The 16,045-nt window shown below is 36.7% G+C and overlaps 1 protein-coding gene across 3 annotated transcripts in view; it reads left to right on the forward strand.

Annotated features, from left to right (window-relative positions):
• CAPRIN1 (cell cycle associated protein 1) overlaps positions 1-12,378 on the forward strand; it is a 33,445-nt gene extending 21,067 nt beyond the window's left edge. For 2 of the 3 annotated variants that reach the window (XM_027458331.3, XM_027458330.3), the window contains 10 exons: positions 1,139-1,294; positions 2,216-2,324; positions 2,785-2,846; positions 4,549-4,659; positions 5,183-5,332; positions 5,534-5,684; positions 7,620-7,814; positions 9,014-9,114; positions 9,999-10,062; positions 11,134-12,378. In XM_027458331.3, the coding sequence (XP_027314132.1) occupies positions 1,139-1,294; positions 2,216-2,324; positions 2,785-2,846; positions 4,549-4,659; positions 5,183-5,332; positions 5,534-5,684; positions 7,620-7,814; positions 9,014-9,114; positions 9,999-10,062; positions 11,134-11,198 (1,164 nt within the window). In that variant the 3' untranslated portion in view covers positions 11,199-12,378. The remainder of the gene's footprint in view (positions 1-1,138; positions 1,295-2,215; positions 2,325-2,784; positions 2,847-4,548; positions 4,660-5,182; positions 5,333-5,533; positions 5,685-7,619; positions 7,815-9,013; positions 9,115-9,998; positions 10,063-11,133) is intronic. The other variant, XM_027458332.3, reaches the window with a different exon arrangement.
• Positions 12,379-16,045: the final 3,667 nt, after the last annotated feature.

The raw sequence follows: 16,045 nt of genomic DNA on the forward strand, positions 1-16,045 counted from the left end.
AGTTATATTAAACCAGATGTTTTACATAAATTTAATTATTTCAGACTTAGATGCATATAGGCTAATTTATATCCTGTTCCACCGTTAAGTTTAAACCTTGCTTGCTTATCTGGAGGATGATTATTAATTAAACTCTTGGGATCATGGGATTAGAAAAACAATGGTCAATTTTTGTGACAGTTATCTTCTTAAAGGACAGTTGTTGATGTAAATGCAAATTGGAAATGGCATTTCTGTAGTAGGGGAGTTACCTGAAAAGCAAAATTGGTTCAAATTGCAGAAATGCTACTTCTTGTGCACCTCAGCCATCCTTGTAACTCTTGGCTTTTGAGCTATTTGATGATGGCTGTTCTTAGATTTAGATGTTCACAGTCAGCTTCCCTGATTGCTTTGTTATCTTCAGCAAGGTGGTATGTGAAAGCATCTGTTGTCTTCTTGTTTGTACATGACATGCTGGAATATGTCTAGTAAATCCTGTCTGCTGTGCTATGTCTGATGAAGCTCTTACCATCTTTCAGTCTCGGCTTTCTTGCCTGCTATGAGTTGTACTACTTCTGGGCTTGTCTTGCAGTCTTTCCACCAGACAATGCTACCTGCTGTTTTCAGACCATAAATCAGTTTAGCTAGAATAATGCCTGTGAAAGACATGGCCATGAAAACTTAAAATTCTGTAGTCTTAAGAATGATCTGCAAGTTCATACTCTGTTTATATTCACCAGAAAAAAGGTAGAAGAAAACAATTGTTTTCCATGTGTAAATATTTCCAAAACTTGCTTTTCCCTTTATTTGAATTGCTAAATGTTGACAAATACAAGATAAATTGTCGCAAATTCAGTGCTTAAAAAAAAAAAAAAAAACAACAACAAAAAATTAACATAGAACAAATTTTTGTTAGCACTTTAAAAAATGGAAAATAAGAGCAGATGGAAAGCAAATAGAATACAGTCTAAGCTTTCTAATCCTGTGAATTGCTTAGATCATGTCTGTAGGAGGATATAGGATTTTTCCTTCAAGAACACTAGTAATTACATCCATAATGAATACAGTGGTTCTTGTAATTTATGGCTATTGTCTCATTTTTTTTCTGTGCATTGTTATCTTAAGCTTAAATTTCATTTAGATGCTTGTTTCTTACTAGGTTGTAAATTCACTGCAGCAACAGACACAAGCTACATCTCCTCCAGTTCCTGAACCTCACACGCTCACTACTGTGGCTCAAGCAGATCCTCTTGTTAGAAGGCAGAGAGTACAGGACCTCATGGCGCAGATGCAGGGCCCATACAACTTCATGCAGGTATGATGAACCCGCTGCAGTACTGTGAAAGTGGAGCCAAAACCAAAAAACTAAACACACACACAAAAAAAAGCACTTGCTGGCTTTTAATCATTTAAAGAGCCGCTGATGTTTGTTTGAAGAATATGATGGTCTTGCAAACCTTATGGTGCTGTATGACAATATTTCATCCAAAGCCAGCAAACTTATTGTATTGCTATGGAAGTACAATTAGAATGCTATTGAGCTTTTCAGTTGTGTTTGTACTAAATCTGCAGAGGATGTGGAACGTAGTGGACCACTGAATTAAGTAATGTATGGTGCCTAAATGAAACTTGCTATAAAATACCTCAAGCTCATTTTAAATTGTGTTATGAAAAAACTCTGCAACACCCAAAGGGCATACTTTTTGGGTGGCTTCTTGAAAGTTTCTGAAACAAAAAGGTTTCCTGAAGTTTCTAGTGTCTTTTAACCTCTAAAATTGAACAACTAGAAATGCATTGGGAAGTACGTGAATGCATTTCTTCTTACTCCCTAAATAAAAACTTCACTAATATATGAAGCATATACTTAAACTCGTGGTTTTGGTGTGTTTTCTGTTTGTTTGGTATTTCCGTGTGTGTTTTTTTTTCCCTACAAAGAAAAATGCTAATTTAGGGTAAAGAATAAAGAACCACATCACCTCCTATTCTACCTGGCTATTTAAATCTGCCTCTATTTATATCAAATAAACTCTAGTTTATGTATTTGGACTGAATTTTCATTGTCTTAAATACCTTTTGGAATTCTTAGTATTGATATAAGTTTTAAATGGTAAAATTAGCTGTTGGTTAACTGTGGACTAGGCTTCTTTTCTTGTGACCTGCTCATTTGTACATTTGAACACTTTATCTTTTAAAAATCCAATAAACTAAATTTGATTTTTCTTATTTTTTTTCCCAGGACTCTATGCTGGAATTTGAGAACCAAACACTTGACCCTGCCATTGTATCTGCACAGCCCATGAATCCAGCACAGAACTTGGACATGCCACAAATGGTTTGCCCTCCAGGTTTGTAATGGTAAATCCTAAACATAAATACTGGGGAAGCCTGCAAGTCGTCTGTTAGAAATGCTTCAATTACGGCTACATAGTGAAGGGATCATTGCAGCTAATATTACAGTACTGTTCAGGTGTGTTTTTCTACGAAATTGGATTGTACTTCTGAGGCATACTATTTATACACTTCCAATCCTCCTTTTTGTTTTGAGTTGGAACATTTTAAACGTTTTTAAATAGGCAAATTAGATTATTGCCTAGTCTTTTGGAAATACCTGGAGTGTTTCAGATAACTGAAAAAAGTATTTGTGTGGAAAATAAATGGGTATTTTGTATATAGTTTTTCCATGCTAGAGGGATAATCATCTCTGATGATGATGTGTCAAATAACTGAATTTAGATAAGATTGCAATGATGTTCTGTAAAAAACTTTGATTGTACTATATAATAAGTGAAATTAATTTCATTTCAGTTCATACTGAATCAAGACTTGCCCAACCTAACCAGGTCCCTGTGCAACCAGAAGCTACGCAGGTAAATTTTCAGTAAATTTACAATTGATTTTAGTCTTAATTAGTGCTGTAAGAGGATAAAATTCCAAACTACAACAGAAACTCAAAGGTGAAATGCAAAGTTTTTTTTTTTTTTTTTTTTTTTAAGATCTAGTGGAAGAACTGTTTGGAAAGCTGCTTTGTGTAGTCCACTCTAAATACATGTAGTTGAAGGTTTCTCTGCATTCTGTTTGAGACAGATTAATAATTTGACACGCCAGTCTTTGCCTAGTAGCTTTCTCTTCTACGTAAGATATGTGGTGTGCAGTATTTTTTAATATAGACAGAAGCAAGTTACTATTTATTCATTTATTTGCAGCAGAAATGCAAAGATCAGAATCACTTGGTTAAAGGGCAGTCTGTATCTGTTTAAGTGATCAAAACCAGATTTTGCAGATTAATTGCATAGTTCCTGTTATTTTTGTCTTGCTCTGTTAAGAATTAGTCCCAGTTGCTTGCTTGGAGTATTTTACACTGGAGTTGTAGAGCTGCCAGAATGAGTTTGAATGCTGTTTTCAGTTGAGCTTTCCTGCAATTCTTTTTAAAGTAGGATTAATTAAACTTGATTCAGTAATGTATATGTGATGTATTCTGCCTCTCATTAAGATGTGCAGTTTCTTACTGAGTTGCCTAGTGATTACAGAAATTCCTGACTTGGTATTAAGCATGTATGGCATCTCTGAAGTATTCTGCTGATCTCAAGTAATGAATCTGATCCCTGTAGGTGTGTGGAAGCCAAAAGAAACAGATGTGTATCGTAAGAGTAATGACAGTATAAATGGCTGGCTTCATCTTTTAGAGATTAGCTCTGCAGCTTTTAAGTCACTTGTTTTTGTAATAGCAGGAATATCTTTTGTTCTTTTTTCTTGAGAGTTTCCTCTGTATGAAAATGCTGAAATGCTAGTACTTGTGCAGTTTTCTTTGTTGTAAATGTAGAATATCTTCTTTCATCAGTTCTTTCTGCCCTAGCTTTTATTTATTAATTAATTAATTTATTTATTTTGTTGTTAAGTGTTCTGTAACTTAGCCCTGTGGATTTTTTTTCTGATTTTCCTTGCTTCAACTAGTGCTGCCAATGATTCTCTCAGCAGTCTTGCAAGTGGTAGCTAAACTCAGTTCTTTTTAGTATTCATCAAGATGTTCTGAACACACCAGTAACTCAGTATCAATCAATTGCCTCCTGAAGTCCTCAGTAGCCTTAAACGCAGAGTTTGCTGGTTTGTTAGAATTTTCACTTACTCTGCGTAGGAGACCATAGGCTGTAAAAAGAGCAAATTCAGTCCACTGAATAACCAGTGCCTTTTCCATTTCTGTATGAGTTTGCCATTCTCCCATATAAACTTCGTTATTTTTCTCTCACTCCCTCATTTCCCAGGTTTATTGTAATGGTAGTTGTGGTTGTGTAAGGAAATTCTTCAATTAAAGCAAATGTCCAGCTGATAAAGAAATATTCACAGAATCAAATTTGGCAGGTGATTGGTGGCATGGCATGTCACAATATGTCAAGTTGAGGTAGCTAAACCTCTGCTCATTACAAAGTACTTCATTTTTAATGGTTGTAAAGTTGTGCTGGAATAATTATTTTTACTAGAGAAAACCATTCATTCCAGAGTTCTGTGATATTTTTTATAAAACTCTGTGTGAGAATCAGCTGACTTGGGGGCATTTGGGGTTTATTTTGTCAGGTTCCCTTGGTTTCTTCTACAAGTGAGGGATATACAGCTTCCCAACCCATGTATCAGCCTTCTCATACAACAGAGCAACGGCCACAGAAAGAATCAATTGACCAGATTCAGGCAAGTCAGATTTCACAGAGGTGGGAAGGACTGTGCTTGCAGGTGTGATCAAATGTTCTTCTGTGGTTTTTTGAAACTGAAGCTTTGTAATTTTCAGTTATCTATTGATAGGGCTGTTAGAGTTCCATATAAGTTCAAAATTTTGAGCCTGTCTGTGACCAGAAAGTCAGTCCTTTATAGGGTTGTTAAGTTACTAGATTGTCTGTTTAGTTAGAAGTAACATGCCAACATTAGCATATGAGCATCCAAGTTATTAGTTTAGTTTACACATTGGCTACTAGTTAGTCCAGAAACCTGTTCATTTTGCCCCCTTTGTTTTTTTTATAGTTGTGTTTCAAGTTAATGAGGAAGAAGTCTGTTAGATTTTCCCTCTCCCATTATGCCGTTGTGAAAGAAGCTGTTCAGCTGAAGTAGAAAATGTTCGTTTGCTGGAGTGAATCCAGTGCCTTTCCATTTTTTTTTTTTTAGTGAAGTTTTCAGTACTATTCAAAAACTGCTAAAATGTCGTTTGTCTATTTATTAGGCTTCAATGTCACTGAACGCAGACCAGACCCCGTCGTCATCATCACTTCCCCCTGCATCCCAGCCCCAGGTTTTCCAGGCTGGATCTAGCAAACCTTTGCATAGCAGCGGAATCAATGTTAACGCAGCTCCATTCCAATCCATGCAAACAGTAAGTAGCAAATAGGTTTTGAATGACTTTATTTTGGTAGTCATTCCTTTTGTTGTTGTTACAACATCGGAATTGGTTATGTAATTGCAAAAATGGTCTTTGGTTACTCACATTTCTTAGTCTTGCATATTTCTTTACATGATCCAATGAGGGGTTATAAAAAAATGCATTGGACCAGAAAGCTATCTTCCTATATTATAGGTATTCAACATGAATGCACCTGTTCCTCCTGTTAATGAGCCAGAAACCCTTAAGCAACAAAATCAGTACCAGGCCAGTTACAACCAGAGTTTCTCCAATCAGCCACACCAAGTAGAACAATCAGATCTTCAGCAAGAACAACTCCAGACAGGTAAACTTATTTTAGAGAAAATTAAAATGCTGAGAGTTTCAGTAGATCAGATAATCAAGGCTGTGAAGTCCAAAGAGATACAGCAAAGCCTGTCATATGTTCTCACATATACCTGGTCTTGCAAAGCTGCCCTTCACTGGGCAATGTCTGACTTCTGTTACTTCATTTTGCACCCCAATATTCTGTCTTGGTTTGAATATTGAGCAGGGGTTGAAATTCAGTATTTCTCCAACTGTCAAAGTAATTTTGCCACTTGGTTCAGTTATAAATAGAATTATAAATCACAAACAGGATTAATGATTATTTGAAAGGTGAAAGCAGTATAGTGGAGTCCTTGCTCTGCTGATATTAAAGTTAAATGTGCCAAAAAAAAGTTCATTGTACTAATTCAGATGACAAATTTTAAAAAATAAATGGTAAGATAAAATTGTGAGCAAATATGGACTGGTTCTCAGAGATGGTGGAATGTTCACAAAGGTGTAGAACCCTCTGCAAAAAAGGTTAGACAATTGGAATATAGCAGGCAAAGTGGTTTCCAAGTTAGCAACTTAAGAAAAACAACTATAATACAAAGTCTATCTACAAAACTATTCTCCCAGCCTTCCTACTACTGCTTTCCACTCAGATAAAATGTGTAGATGCAGAGAGGGATTACAAGTGAAGGACATTGGAAAGAGATGGCAATGGTGAAGTGCTAACAGCTACTGGAGGTGTGGAGTAAAGGAAAAATGTGATCCTTATTCTCTGCAACCGATTATGATCATGAATTTTGTCTTCCTTGCAAGCTGGGATAGGGAGGTGGGTAGATGAGAAGAGGGGGAACCAGATTTCCATTGTTGCCTTGCACTTTGTATGGCTCAAAAAACAACAACAAAACACCAAAAACGGAGTCTGGGGAACAGTATTGAAAGTGGGCCATGCAGTATTAAGTGCTTGTCATTCTGTAACATTTAAGTAAGTGTAACTGTTGATGCGAAAGAAATACAGTGTCCTTACAATAAAACCCTGCCCATTGTAAAACCTATAAAAAGGATGACCACTTCATGCATTCCTCAAGAACAGAAAGGAAGTTGGGAGATCAGAGAAGTTTGTAGCACCCTGTGGCTGAGTGAGCTTGAACTACAGTCATGCTCCCTGTTGATGATGAAGTCTTTTTGTGTATAGGAAATAGGAGAGGGACTTATCGCTTGAAATTGAGATCTTGCTTTAATATTTGTTGTCAAGCTGAAGTTTTGCAGCTGCTTCACTCTTACATACAGAATTCCACTTTCTGTGTTGTATTCCTAATCCATTTCTGATGATTGCTGTGATACAAAGATGTGACAAACATTACTCCCAAGAGGCAGACAGTTTTAAGCTATCTATGCTGCTTTTGCCTTGTGATTTATGTATCATATAGAAGGAAAGGATCCCCCCATCCTATACAGCCTAAGCGGCCTCTGTGTTAAAACATTCCCACAACCTCACCTGTAGTCAGGACGGCTATGCCTAAGAGAATTTATTTAGAGTGATTGCAAGTATTTGTTAGTGGCCCTCCTCTCAGTTCAGAGGGGAGGAAGTTAGAGACATGGGCTAACTTACTCACATTGGTTTTTAGAGTGTGTGTGCGTGGCTGATTTTTTTTTAAAGGGTTTGAAATAGCACAGGAAAATTTTACGTGCATTATGAATACTTATTTCTGAGCTTACAATAGAGACTATTTGACATTGACTTAACCCAGAAATGGCAGATAGATGATTTATCTTAATATTGTGGGATGGCTGACTAGTAAGCTTGACACTTAATTCTGCAGATTATTTTTCTTCAGTGGGTAAGCATTTATTGATGTGTACAATGGTACTTCAAAGCTTTGAACATTGAGTTAGAAGGGGGTATGTGTGGGAGCATAAATACTCAGCCTTTATGCTCTGCTTTTTCCCCACTTGAAATATATAGTGGTTGGCACTTACCATGGCTCTCCGGACCAGACCCATCAAGTGGCAGGTAACCACCAGCAACCTCCCCAGCAGAATACTGGATTTCCACGGAACAGCCAGCCTTACTATAACAGTCGGGGAGTGTCTCGTGGTGGATCACGTGGGACTCGTGGCTTGATGAATGGTTACAGGGGACCGGCAAATGGATTTAGAGGTAAACAGCTTAATTAAACTCTCTCATCTGACTTTTATCTGGTCCTTTCTGGAAACACTGCGTCAAGAAACCATGTGTTATAAAAATGATGGTAGGTCATCTGTGCAAGCTATTTATACTTGTAGTAAATATTCAGTTTGTTTTGGCTTACTTAAGCAGCTCAAATTTTAGATGCTTTGTTAGGCTTCCTACTAAGATGTAAATAAAGAAGCCTTTTCCCTGTTCTGTGCTTGAAGGCTTAATGTGTTTGATGAGGTATCTTAAGTTGTATTGCAAGCATAAACAAACATGGAAATACCCAACAGGATGTTTCACAACTATCAAGTGATGAATTCAGACGTCAGTTGGTACTTCAAAAATGTTTTTTTTTCTAGTCATGGTAGAAGTGGTATACTTCAGAGTTTCATCTTCCATCTTAATGAAAATGGGCTTGATAATACAGAAATAGAAGAACAAAAAATCCCAAAGTCATTATTCTGAAGGAATTAATAGGAGTGGAGGAATGATACTGGATTTCTGGATAAATAAGAACAATTTAATTGGATATTGTTGCGCTTTCAGTGTTGCAGAGATGGCTGGGATGTGTGTTAGAATGAGGAAGATGTTGTTTCCTTGTTTGGTTTTCTGGGATTAGACTTGTGAATACAGCACTGAAGGCTTTTCTTGCTCTGGTCTTGTCCTCTCATGTGGTTGGAGAGTAGAGAAGAAACCTGTGTAAAAAAAATGCAATTGATTGTAGTTGAGAGGAAGCGTTCACCATTTGTCTGCTTGGAATTGATCTGGAATTCAGAGTTTTGGTCTTGGGACTGAAGCTATCCTTGGCCATACTTCCTGGCTTTAAGGAGAATATCAAGCTCTGGAGCAGCTTGAGTTGGCTGTTGTGGCCTTGCAGGTCACAGCTGTTATGTTTAGATTACAGTATTTAGCTGTGGGTTGAATGTTATCTAAATGAAACCTCAGATTACTAGAGAAACACATTGAATGGTTATCTCCTCCTCGTTCTTACTAGATCGTTGTTCTTGTTGCTTGTAATAGTACTAGCACTGATGCTGCATAGAGTTGCTTAAATTGCAGATTAAGCAGTGCTTTTTTTTTTTTTCCTCTGAGAATTAGGTAGAAAGCTCTTAAGTTTTTCTTTGTGGTAGCATAATATAATAGGTTATCATTTCTAAGTGAAGGATGTGCATTCTTTTCCATAGGAGGATATGATGGCTACCGTCCTTCATTTTCCAACACTCCAAACAGCGGTTACACGCAGCCCCAATTTAATGCTCCTCGAGATTATTCAAACTACCAGCGGGTAAGCTACCAGTATATCATGTCAGTCTAGAAGTAGAAATAAAATACATGCATCAACAAAAGCACTGATGCAAGTCAATAAGTAAAAACATCTCCCTGTGACTTTTTTATTTCTAATGAAGTCAAAAGTTTTATATACTAAACATATATTTGGAAATTGCTGAATTGGAAATGGCTAGTTATAATTGGGAAGCTGAGTGATTTCTGAAGTAGCTATAGCAAAGTTGAGTGAATTATAAAGAATTCTCTTAAATACAATTATCATCACAACTTTGTGAGAAAGAATGATACTTAAAGAACATAAATCCACTGAAATCATCTTTTCAAACTTGTAAGGGACTGTCTATCTTCTGCAACACTGATTTGTTACTCTGAAATGGATGTAAAATTTCAGTGTTCTGTAGGAAGTATGCTCTGTCTGCTCAAAGCTTAGTCTGACTGGAAAATATCTGTCTCTGCATTATCCCCAAGCAAATATTCACCAACAAAGGAGAAGACTAATTTTGATCCTACCATTAGAATGTCAATTCATTTTTTGACTGGTCCTTTATGGAAACCCATCTGTTTGACCTGTGTGGAGTTGGTAAAAATCAAACGCTTAACAGTTCTGTTCGCCTTTATTACTTATATTGAAAAAATATTCTGTAACTAGAGAGAGGATTTGTCATTGTACATTCTTATTACAGTTGCTAGATGCTAGGAGGACTAAGACTTCATTTTCCTCACATGAATTAAAGCTAGTAAAATGCTGTATGTTGAAGTTACAGGTGTTGCATCAGTGCAGATTGTTTTAAAAGCTCTTTATTTCACTGATAACTATTAACATCTGCAACATTATAAAATATTTGTTTTATGTCATAATGTTTTTCCATTTTTATACTTCAGGATGGATATCAACAGAATTTCAAACGTGGCTCTGGACAGAGTGGACCTCGGGGAGCTCCTCGAGGTAATTCCTGAGTAGTGTAGACTTGATTTGGGCTAAATGGAAGTTTTTGATCCAAATTCTGAACTTCTGTATTTAAAAAGCAACCTCAGTCCTTATTCAGCAGATCACAATTGAAGGATAAGCTTGCTTTCCTCTGACCTCATAGTTGACCCTGCTTTGGAACACGGTCTTGTACTTGTAGAAAACATCCTGAGGTCCTTTCTCACTTGAATTTTACTATGTAAGGGTATGGAAATATGTTGTCCTGTAGCTTGTTAGTGTCTGCTATGTGTACATCTGAGAAAACAACAAAATATTTATTGTAAGGCTGTAATTGAGCTTACACGTTTTATTTTTCAGTGCTGTTTTCCACATTTTTTTTTCAGTAGATACTGGGTGATAAGATTGTCTTCTGCCTCCTGCAGACATTTTTGTGATAATTCAGGTTGAATTTTGAAAAGTTCTGTCCTTGACCCTCTTGGTACTGAGGGCCCCATAGTGTGGAACTGTGGCCTGGAGTTAAACATTGCATCAGGCTGTGGTGAAGCTGAGAACATACTACGGAAACCATAACTATAAATGAATGAAAGTCTTGAGGTTCATTGTCAGAGATGTGCAGGCAAGCATGAGAGGACTTCACCAAGTGACAGACAGTTCTCATATATTGAGAGTGCAAGCTACAAACAAATCCTTTCTTAATGAGGGACGGAATAAATGGAAGTAAAAATGTGATTTCGTTAGCTTGCAGTATCTATATTCAAACACTTAAACAAATAAAAAAATGATTGCCTCGCATTACTGCAGAGTTTCTTGTTTTAGTTTTCATACCTTCATGACATATTTTTTTTAATTTTTCTTGAAGTTAGTGTGGCTTAGTGGTTCTGGGAAAAAAGTTACTGGGCTGAAGTTGCAAACTACAGACAGGTTACATAATGCTGAAATTTGATTTAAAGGAGCTTTTAGAACCATATATAGCCTAGATACACACCAGGGACTTCTTACCCAGTTTATACTCAAGCTTTTAGGATTTATTTTTTTTTTTAACAACCTGACTTCATGCATAATTCAAGTGCTTTTTTATATTTTTTCTAGGTCGTGGAGGGCCCCCAAGACCAAACAGAGGGATGCCTCAAATGAATGCTCAGCAAGTGAATTAAACGAATTCACAGGATTACATGAAACGCCAAAACCACACTGGCCAGTGTACTATACATGTTACCAGAAGAGTTATTATCTATTTGTTCTCCCTTACAGGAAGTTTGTTGTAAAGGGACTATTTTCATTACCCATAATGACAGGACTACAGTTGCCAGCTTTATATTACCTGGATATGGAAAGAAATGAAACAACGTTTACTCTGCATGTTCTGTCCTAAGCATCATCTTGAGCCTTGCACATGAGATTCAGATTCCTCACCCTTGCTAAGAGTAAAGCAAAAAAGGCAATTTTCAGGGTGATCCAGTCTCCATGGTTAACTGAAGTGGCAGGAAAAAGCAAAGACTCACTTCTGACATTAAAGTGATGCAACAAATTTTGGATATAATCTGCAAATTCATAAAGATTTTCTGTGGTGGCAGTTAACAAAATCTAATGTTCCCATGAAAGGATTGAAAAAGTGAAGTGTGGCTTGATAGAGCAACTGCATTTCAGCTTTTTCGTATTAAATTGAAGCACTGAACAGTTCAAGATGTGTAGTGATGCATATTTCCCTAAGTAGGCTTATAGCCAGTTTTTGACAAAGAAGAAGCACCCTTAGCTACAGCACTCCTCATCACCAGGGCCCTGTTTACTGTGGCTAAGGATTTAAGATCGCTTGCATAACTGCTAATGTAACTGTGTAATTTTTTTAAAAAAGAAAAAAGCTTTGATTTGGCACTTCAACAAAATTTTGCAACAAATGTGAGATTTAACCTGGATGGCCACTGTATATTTGATGTGAAGTATTTAGATATCTCTTTGAAACACATTTAAGTTTCTTTGATAGCAATGACTTTTGTAAGGATTGGTACTCTCTATCATTCCTTATAACTTGCACATTGTCTGTCACTAATACTTGACCTTGCTGTATTATCACCTAAATAACTGATGCCGGTACTGATGGAAATCTCTAATGGATAATCATAACACTTTTGGTCACATGTCCTTTTTGTCTTTCCTGCAGCCTTGAAGGTTTTAAGAAATCTCAAATGCCCGCTGCTGCTGCCCTTTTAATTGCTATCTTTTGAAAAGCACCAGTATGTGTTTGAATTGATTTCCCCTTTTAAGGGAAATGACAGCCAGCAGTTACAGTTCTAATGGTATAAGCAAGACAAATAAAACATGTTTATAAAAATTGTATCCTGGAACACTGGTTTTCAGCGACTGAAACAAATTCAATGTAATGGGTTGACATTTCATAAGGTTTTTTCATTGAAAAGATTTTCTTTTTCCTGAATAGATGTAAACCTTCCTCCTGTTTTTCTGATTTTATTTGAATATCTCTTGTGACTTCTTCTGGCAAACTTTTCTTTTTATGGAGACTTTCCTTTTCATCAAGGCAGCAATGTATAGAAGAAATGGCATAAGACTAGGAGCTGGAAATAACCAAGTCTTATTCAAGTTTTACTGCATACTCGTAGTATAATCTTTGGAAAATCACTTGTGCCTAACTTTTGTGCACATGCACTCTCTCTGCAGTGGGGAGAATATATTGATAGCTGCCTCCATAGAGGTGTTGGTAGTTCTGTTGCATTTATAGCACATGCAAGAAGAAAAGTGCTATAGTGCTCATCAAATAATTTGTGTGTGTGGAAAGGTGAAATTAAAGAACAGCTACCTGTTGTATAACTGTTATATACAAAACTGAAGGTTGTTTTCGCTCAGAGGTTCACTCAGAGGGCCATTTCTACTTTGTATCACAACCGAACTTTCCGAACTTGTAGTCAGATTTTTGACTTCATTGTGAAATAATCTGAAACTCCATATAAATAGGTGGTAACATCACTTTTCCTTGTTGCGTGTGAAGAGCACAAATGACAAATGTTTTTACTGAGAGAAGTGAAAAGCTTTTGAAGACAATACTACACAGCAAACATCTTGAAACAATGCTGATGGTTAGAAGCGCAGCAGTTTTAGTCAAGGCCTAGAAACATTCCATACCAGTATAATGATATAACCTGCAGTCCGGTAAGAAATTGCTGTTCTGTGTCTTTTTTAGGAAGCTATTACTGAAATAATAGTCCCAACTGTTTTTTTAACTGGAAAAAAAATAAAAGATGAACCTTTTAATGCTGAACTGACATAGGAAAATAGTGAATTCTTTTTTTTTGTTTTGTGCATCAGCTTACTTTTAAATGGTTGGTAGAACACAAGCTATTCAGCCTTTTCTATTGCACACCAAATGCGAATTCAAAAGCTAATTGTAGTTTGATAGTAAACTTGCAGCGTACTGAATTAAAGACCACTGAATGGATCAGAACATTCCACTTAAGTTTTTTTTTTTTAAAGCATAATTTAAATTTATTAATAAAATGTGGGTATCTGAGAGGTCTCTTATTTGAGGTACACAACCTTGTGAGCTTTTCCATGTATGATAACGGTCTTTAGAATAGCTGCTCTGCTGTATGCTGATAGAGGGAGATGTGTTTTAGTAATAACTACAAAACAAGTACTTAATACGTGTTTGATCTGGGAATTTGCACTGATTCCTTTAATCAATTCATGCAGCTAATAAACAGTATACTGAAAAATTGCTTTGAGTCACAGTGTGGCGCACAGATCCACAAACTGGTTTTCTGGCCTGCTCAGGGGGTTCTGTTTGTCAGCCTAATGGTTGATTGTAAGGGTCCAGATTGTTTTCTTCTCTGCTTGATCCACTGCAGTGCGAGTGTGGAGCTATGCATTTTAAAGAACTATATTTAGAGAACTAAAAGAGCTTTTAGGTATCTTTACTCCCTAACTTAGTTCAAGATCTGAGTCACATTCAGATCACAAGCACTCCTAGATAACTTTAATTTGAAAAAAGATCGTCTTTAGAACAATGACTGTTATAAAAAGTGATGATACTGGGGTAAAAAGGGGGGCAGTTCTGGCTCTGTGTCCTTTATGGATGCCGGGGGGGGGAAAGGAATTTATTTCAGTGAGCGGCTGCTTTAGGCTTAGCTGGCTTTAATGCCTGTGGTTATAAAGAGTTGAGTGACTGTAGTACACTCCTTCTGAGCCAGTATATAAACACATTGATTGCCCTCTTTTGGTGGTTTTACTTGATTCTTCTGTGAATTAGTCTCCTGAGAGCATAACACGCTTGTAATGACTGCCTTACATACAGTCAGCTAAGAGAGAGACAGATTTTTATTTTTGGCTGGGGCTTCGTTAATATTGGTAGGCTGTAATGATATGCAGTGGTATGCATTTGGGAGCTGACTTTTAGCATCAGTGTCTGTAATATAAGGATTCTTGAGTAAATCATTTACAGATGGCTCCAGAGTTTCCAGATGTTTCCACCTAATGTTACTCTGGCAATCTTGGATCCTTTCTAGACATCCTATAAGTTTTAACTCAGAAGTCATGAGTTGCTTCTCATACCCGAGGACACTTTTTTCCTACTTTTTACTTAGTTCTCTGTGTGTATGGGCTCTCTTCTTAAGAACAGTTCACTAGTATAAATTTTGTATTTTGCTGTGGAGTTAGTTGAAGACTTAATCACTATTTTCTTTCCAAGATACTGTTTCATGTGTAGCAATATCTGAAGCACTGAATTCTGATGGCTCTAAACATCATCCAGAGTAGCTGCAAGAGTAATGTTGATGACTTTTAATAGCTAGTAATGTATTCTCCTGGGACTTTCTAACTTTCAGAGAATTCACGACCTTGAAAGTATGTTGTATCAAACTGTTCTGCATATCTTATTAGGTAGATTTTTTGATTGAATTACAGGTTACCTTCATACATGTTGTCTTTGTAGAATGGATTGAGCTTCCTTCTCTCACCAAATGGTACTCAGTGATTTATATGGAGAGGGAAAAGTTTTCAAATGGCTTTAACCCTAGACAGACGTTGAAAATAGGATTACTGCTTTCTCGGTATTTACTTCCTGTGATTAACTGCAAATAGGGCAAAAACTCTGTAATCCAGTAGAATAAGGTACATAAGTAATTAGAGGAGTTTTGATCTTCCTTTCCTTTATTTGAAAGATCTGGCACTAGCTAAGCTGAGTAGTTGACTTTCACTTCTTTGCAAGAGCTATTCATTATAAATGCTCATCTGAGACATGTATTTAGTGTCAGTGGACAAAATTGTGCTGTTCAGATTTCTCCCATCCCAAGTCTGCTGTGGACAGAAAGGGACATCAGGAAGCTGCTTATTAACCAGCCCTGTTAATGAGGCTGCCAGAGTTGCAGCTTGAAAAATGAAGATTCTTCCTGTCATGCATGCAAAACTGTTCTTGAATGAACTGAACGCAAACTCAGGTACATGAAGTTACAGACTTATAGATGGAGTGGAGGAGGTTTGCAAGTATATGAACATGTCTGATTGAGTCTTTCAGGTCCTTGTACCTGTTTATACAGTACTCTGCATCTGCATTGGACATGGATGGAATTTTAAAGGTTTTCAAGCATTTGAGCTAGCACCATTGAAGTTCTACAGATGGGGCAGATAGTTAGTTATTCACCATTGATTGACCTAAAAATCAGTGCGTCATCTGAAAAGCAAGCAGGAAATGATACTAAACAAAAAAATTTTCATTTTGAACTTGGAAAGATGATTTTTTCTTTTTAAAACCTGGGCTTAAATACAGTTATGATTGTCCTCTGGAACATTGCTGGAAACTCGAGCACTGCAAAATTGTGTGGTTTCCTTGTGATTCTTTCTGTAGGTGACAATATCTTCGTTAAAGCTTCTTTGACTATGCCATCACAACATCAGCATCTGAGTGATCAGTCTCATACTAGTCTTGGGTTTCTTACATTCAGTGGCAAAACTAAATACAAGGATCTTTGACATTAATTTTGTGAAAATTCCCTTG

The sequence above is a fragment of the Anas platyrhynchos genome, chromosome 5, assembly GCF_047663525.1.
Source record: "Anas platyrhynchos isolate ZD024472 breed Pekin duck chromosome 5, IASCAAS_PekinDuck_T2T, whole genome shotgun sequence".
In the NCBI taxonomy this organism is placed as follows: domain Eukaryota; kingdom Metazoa; phylum Chordata; class Aves; order Anseriformes; family Anatidae; genus Anas; species Anas platyrhynchos.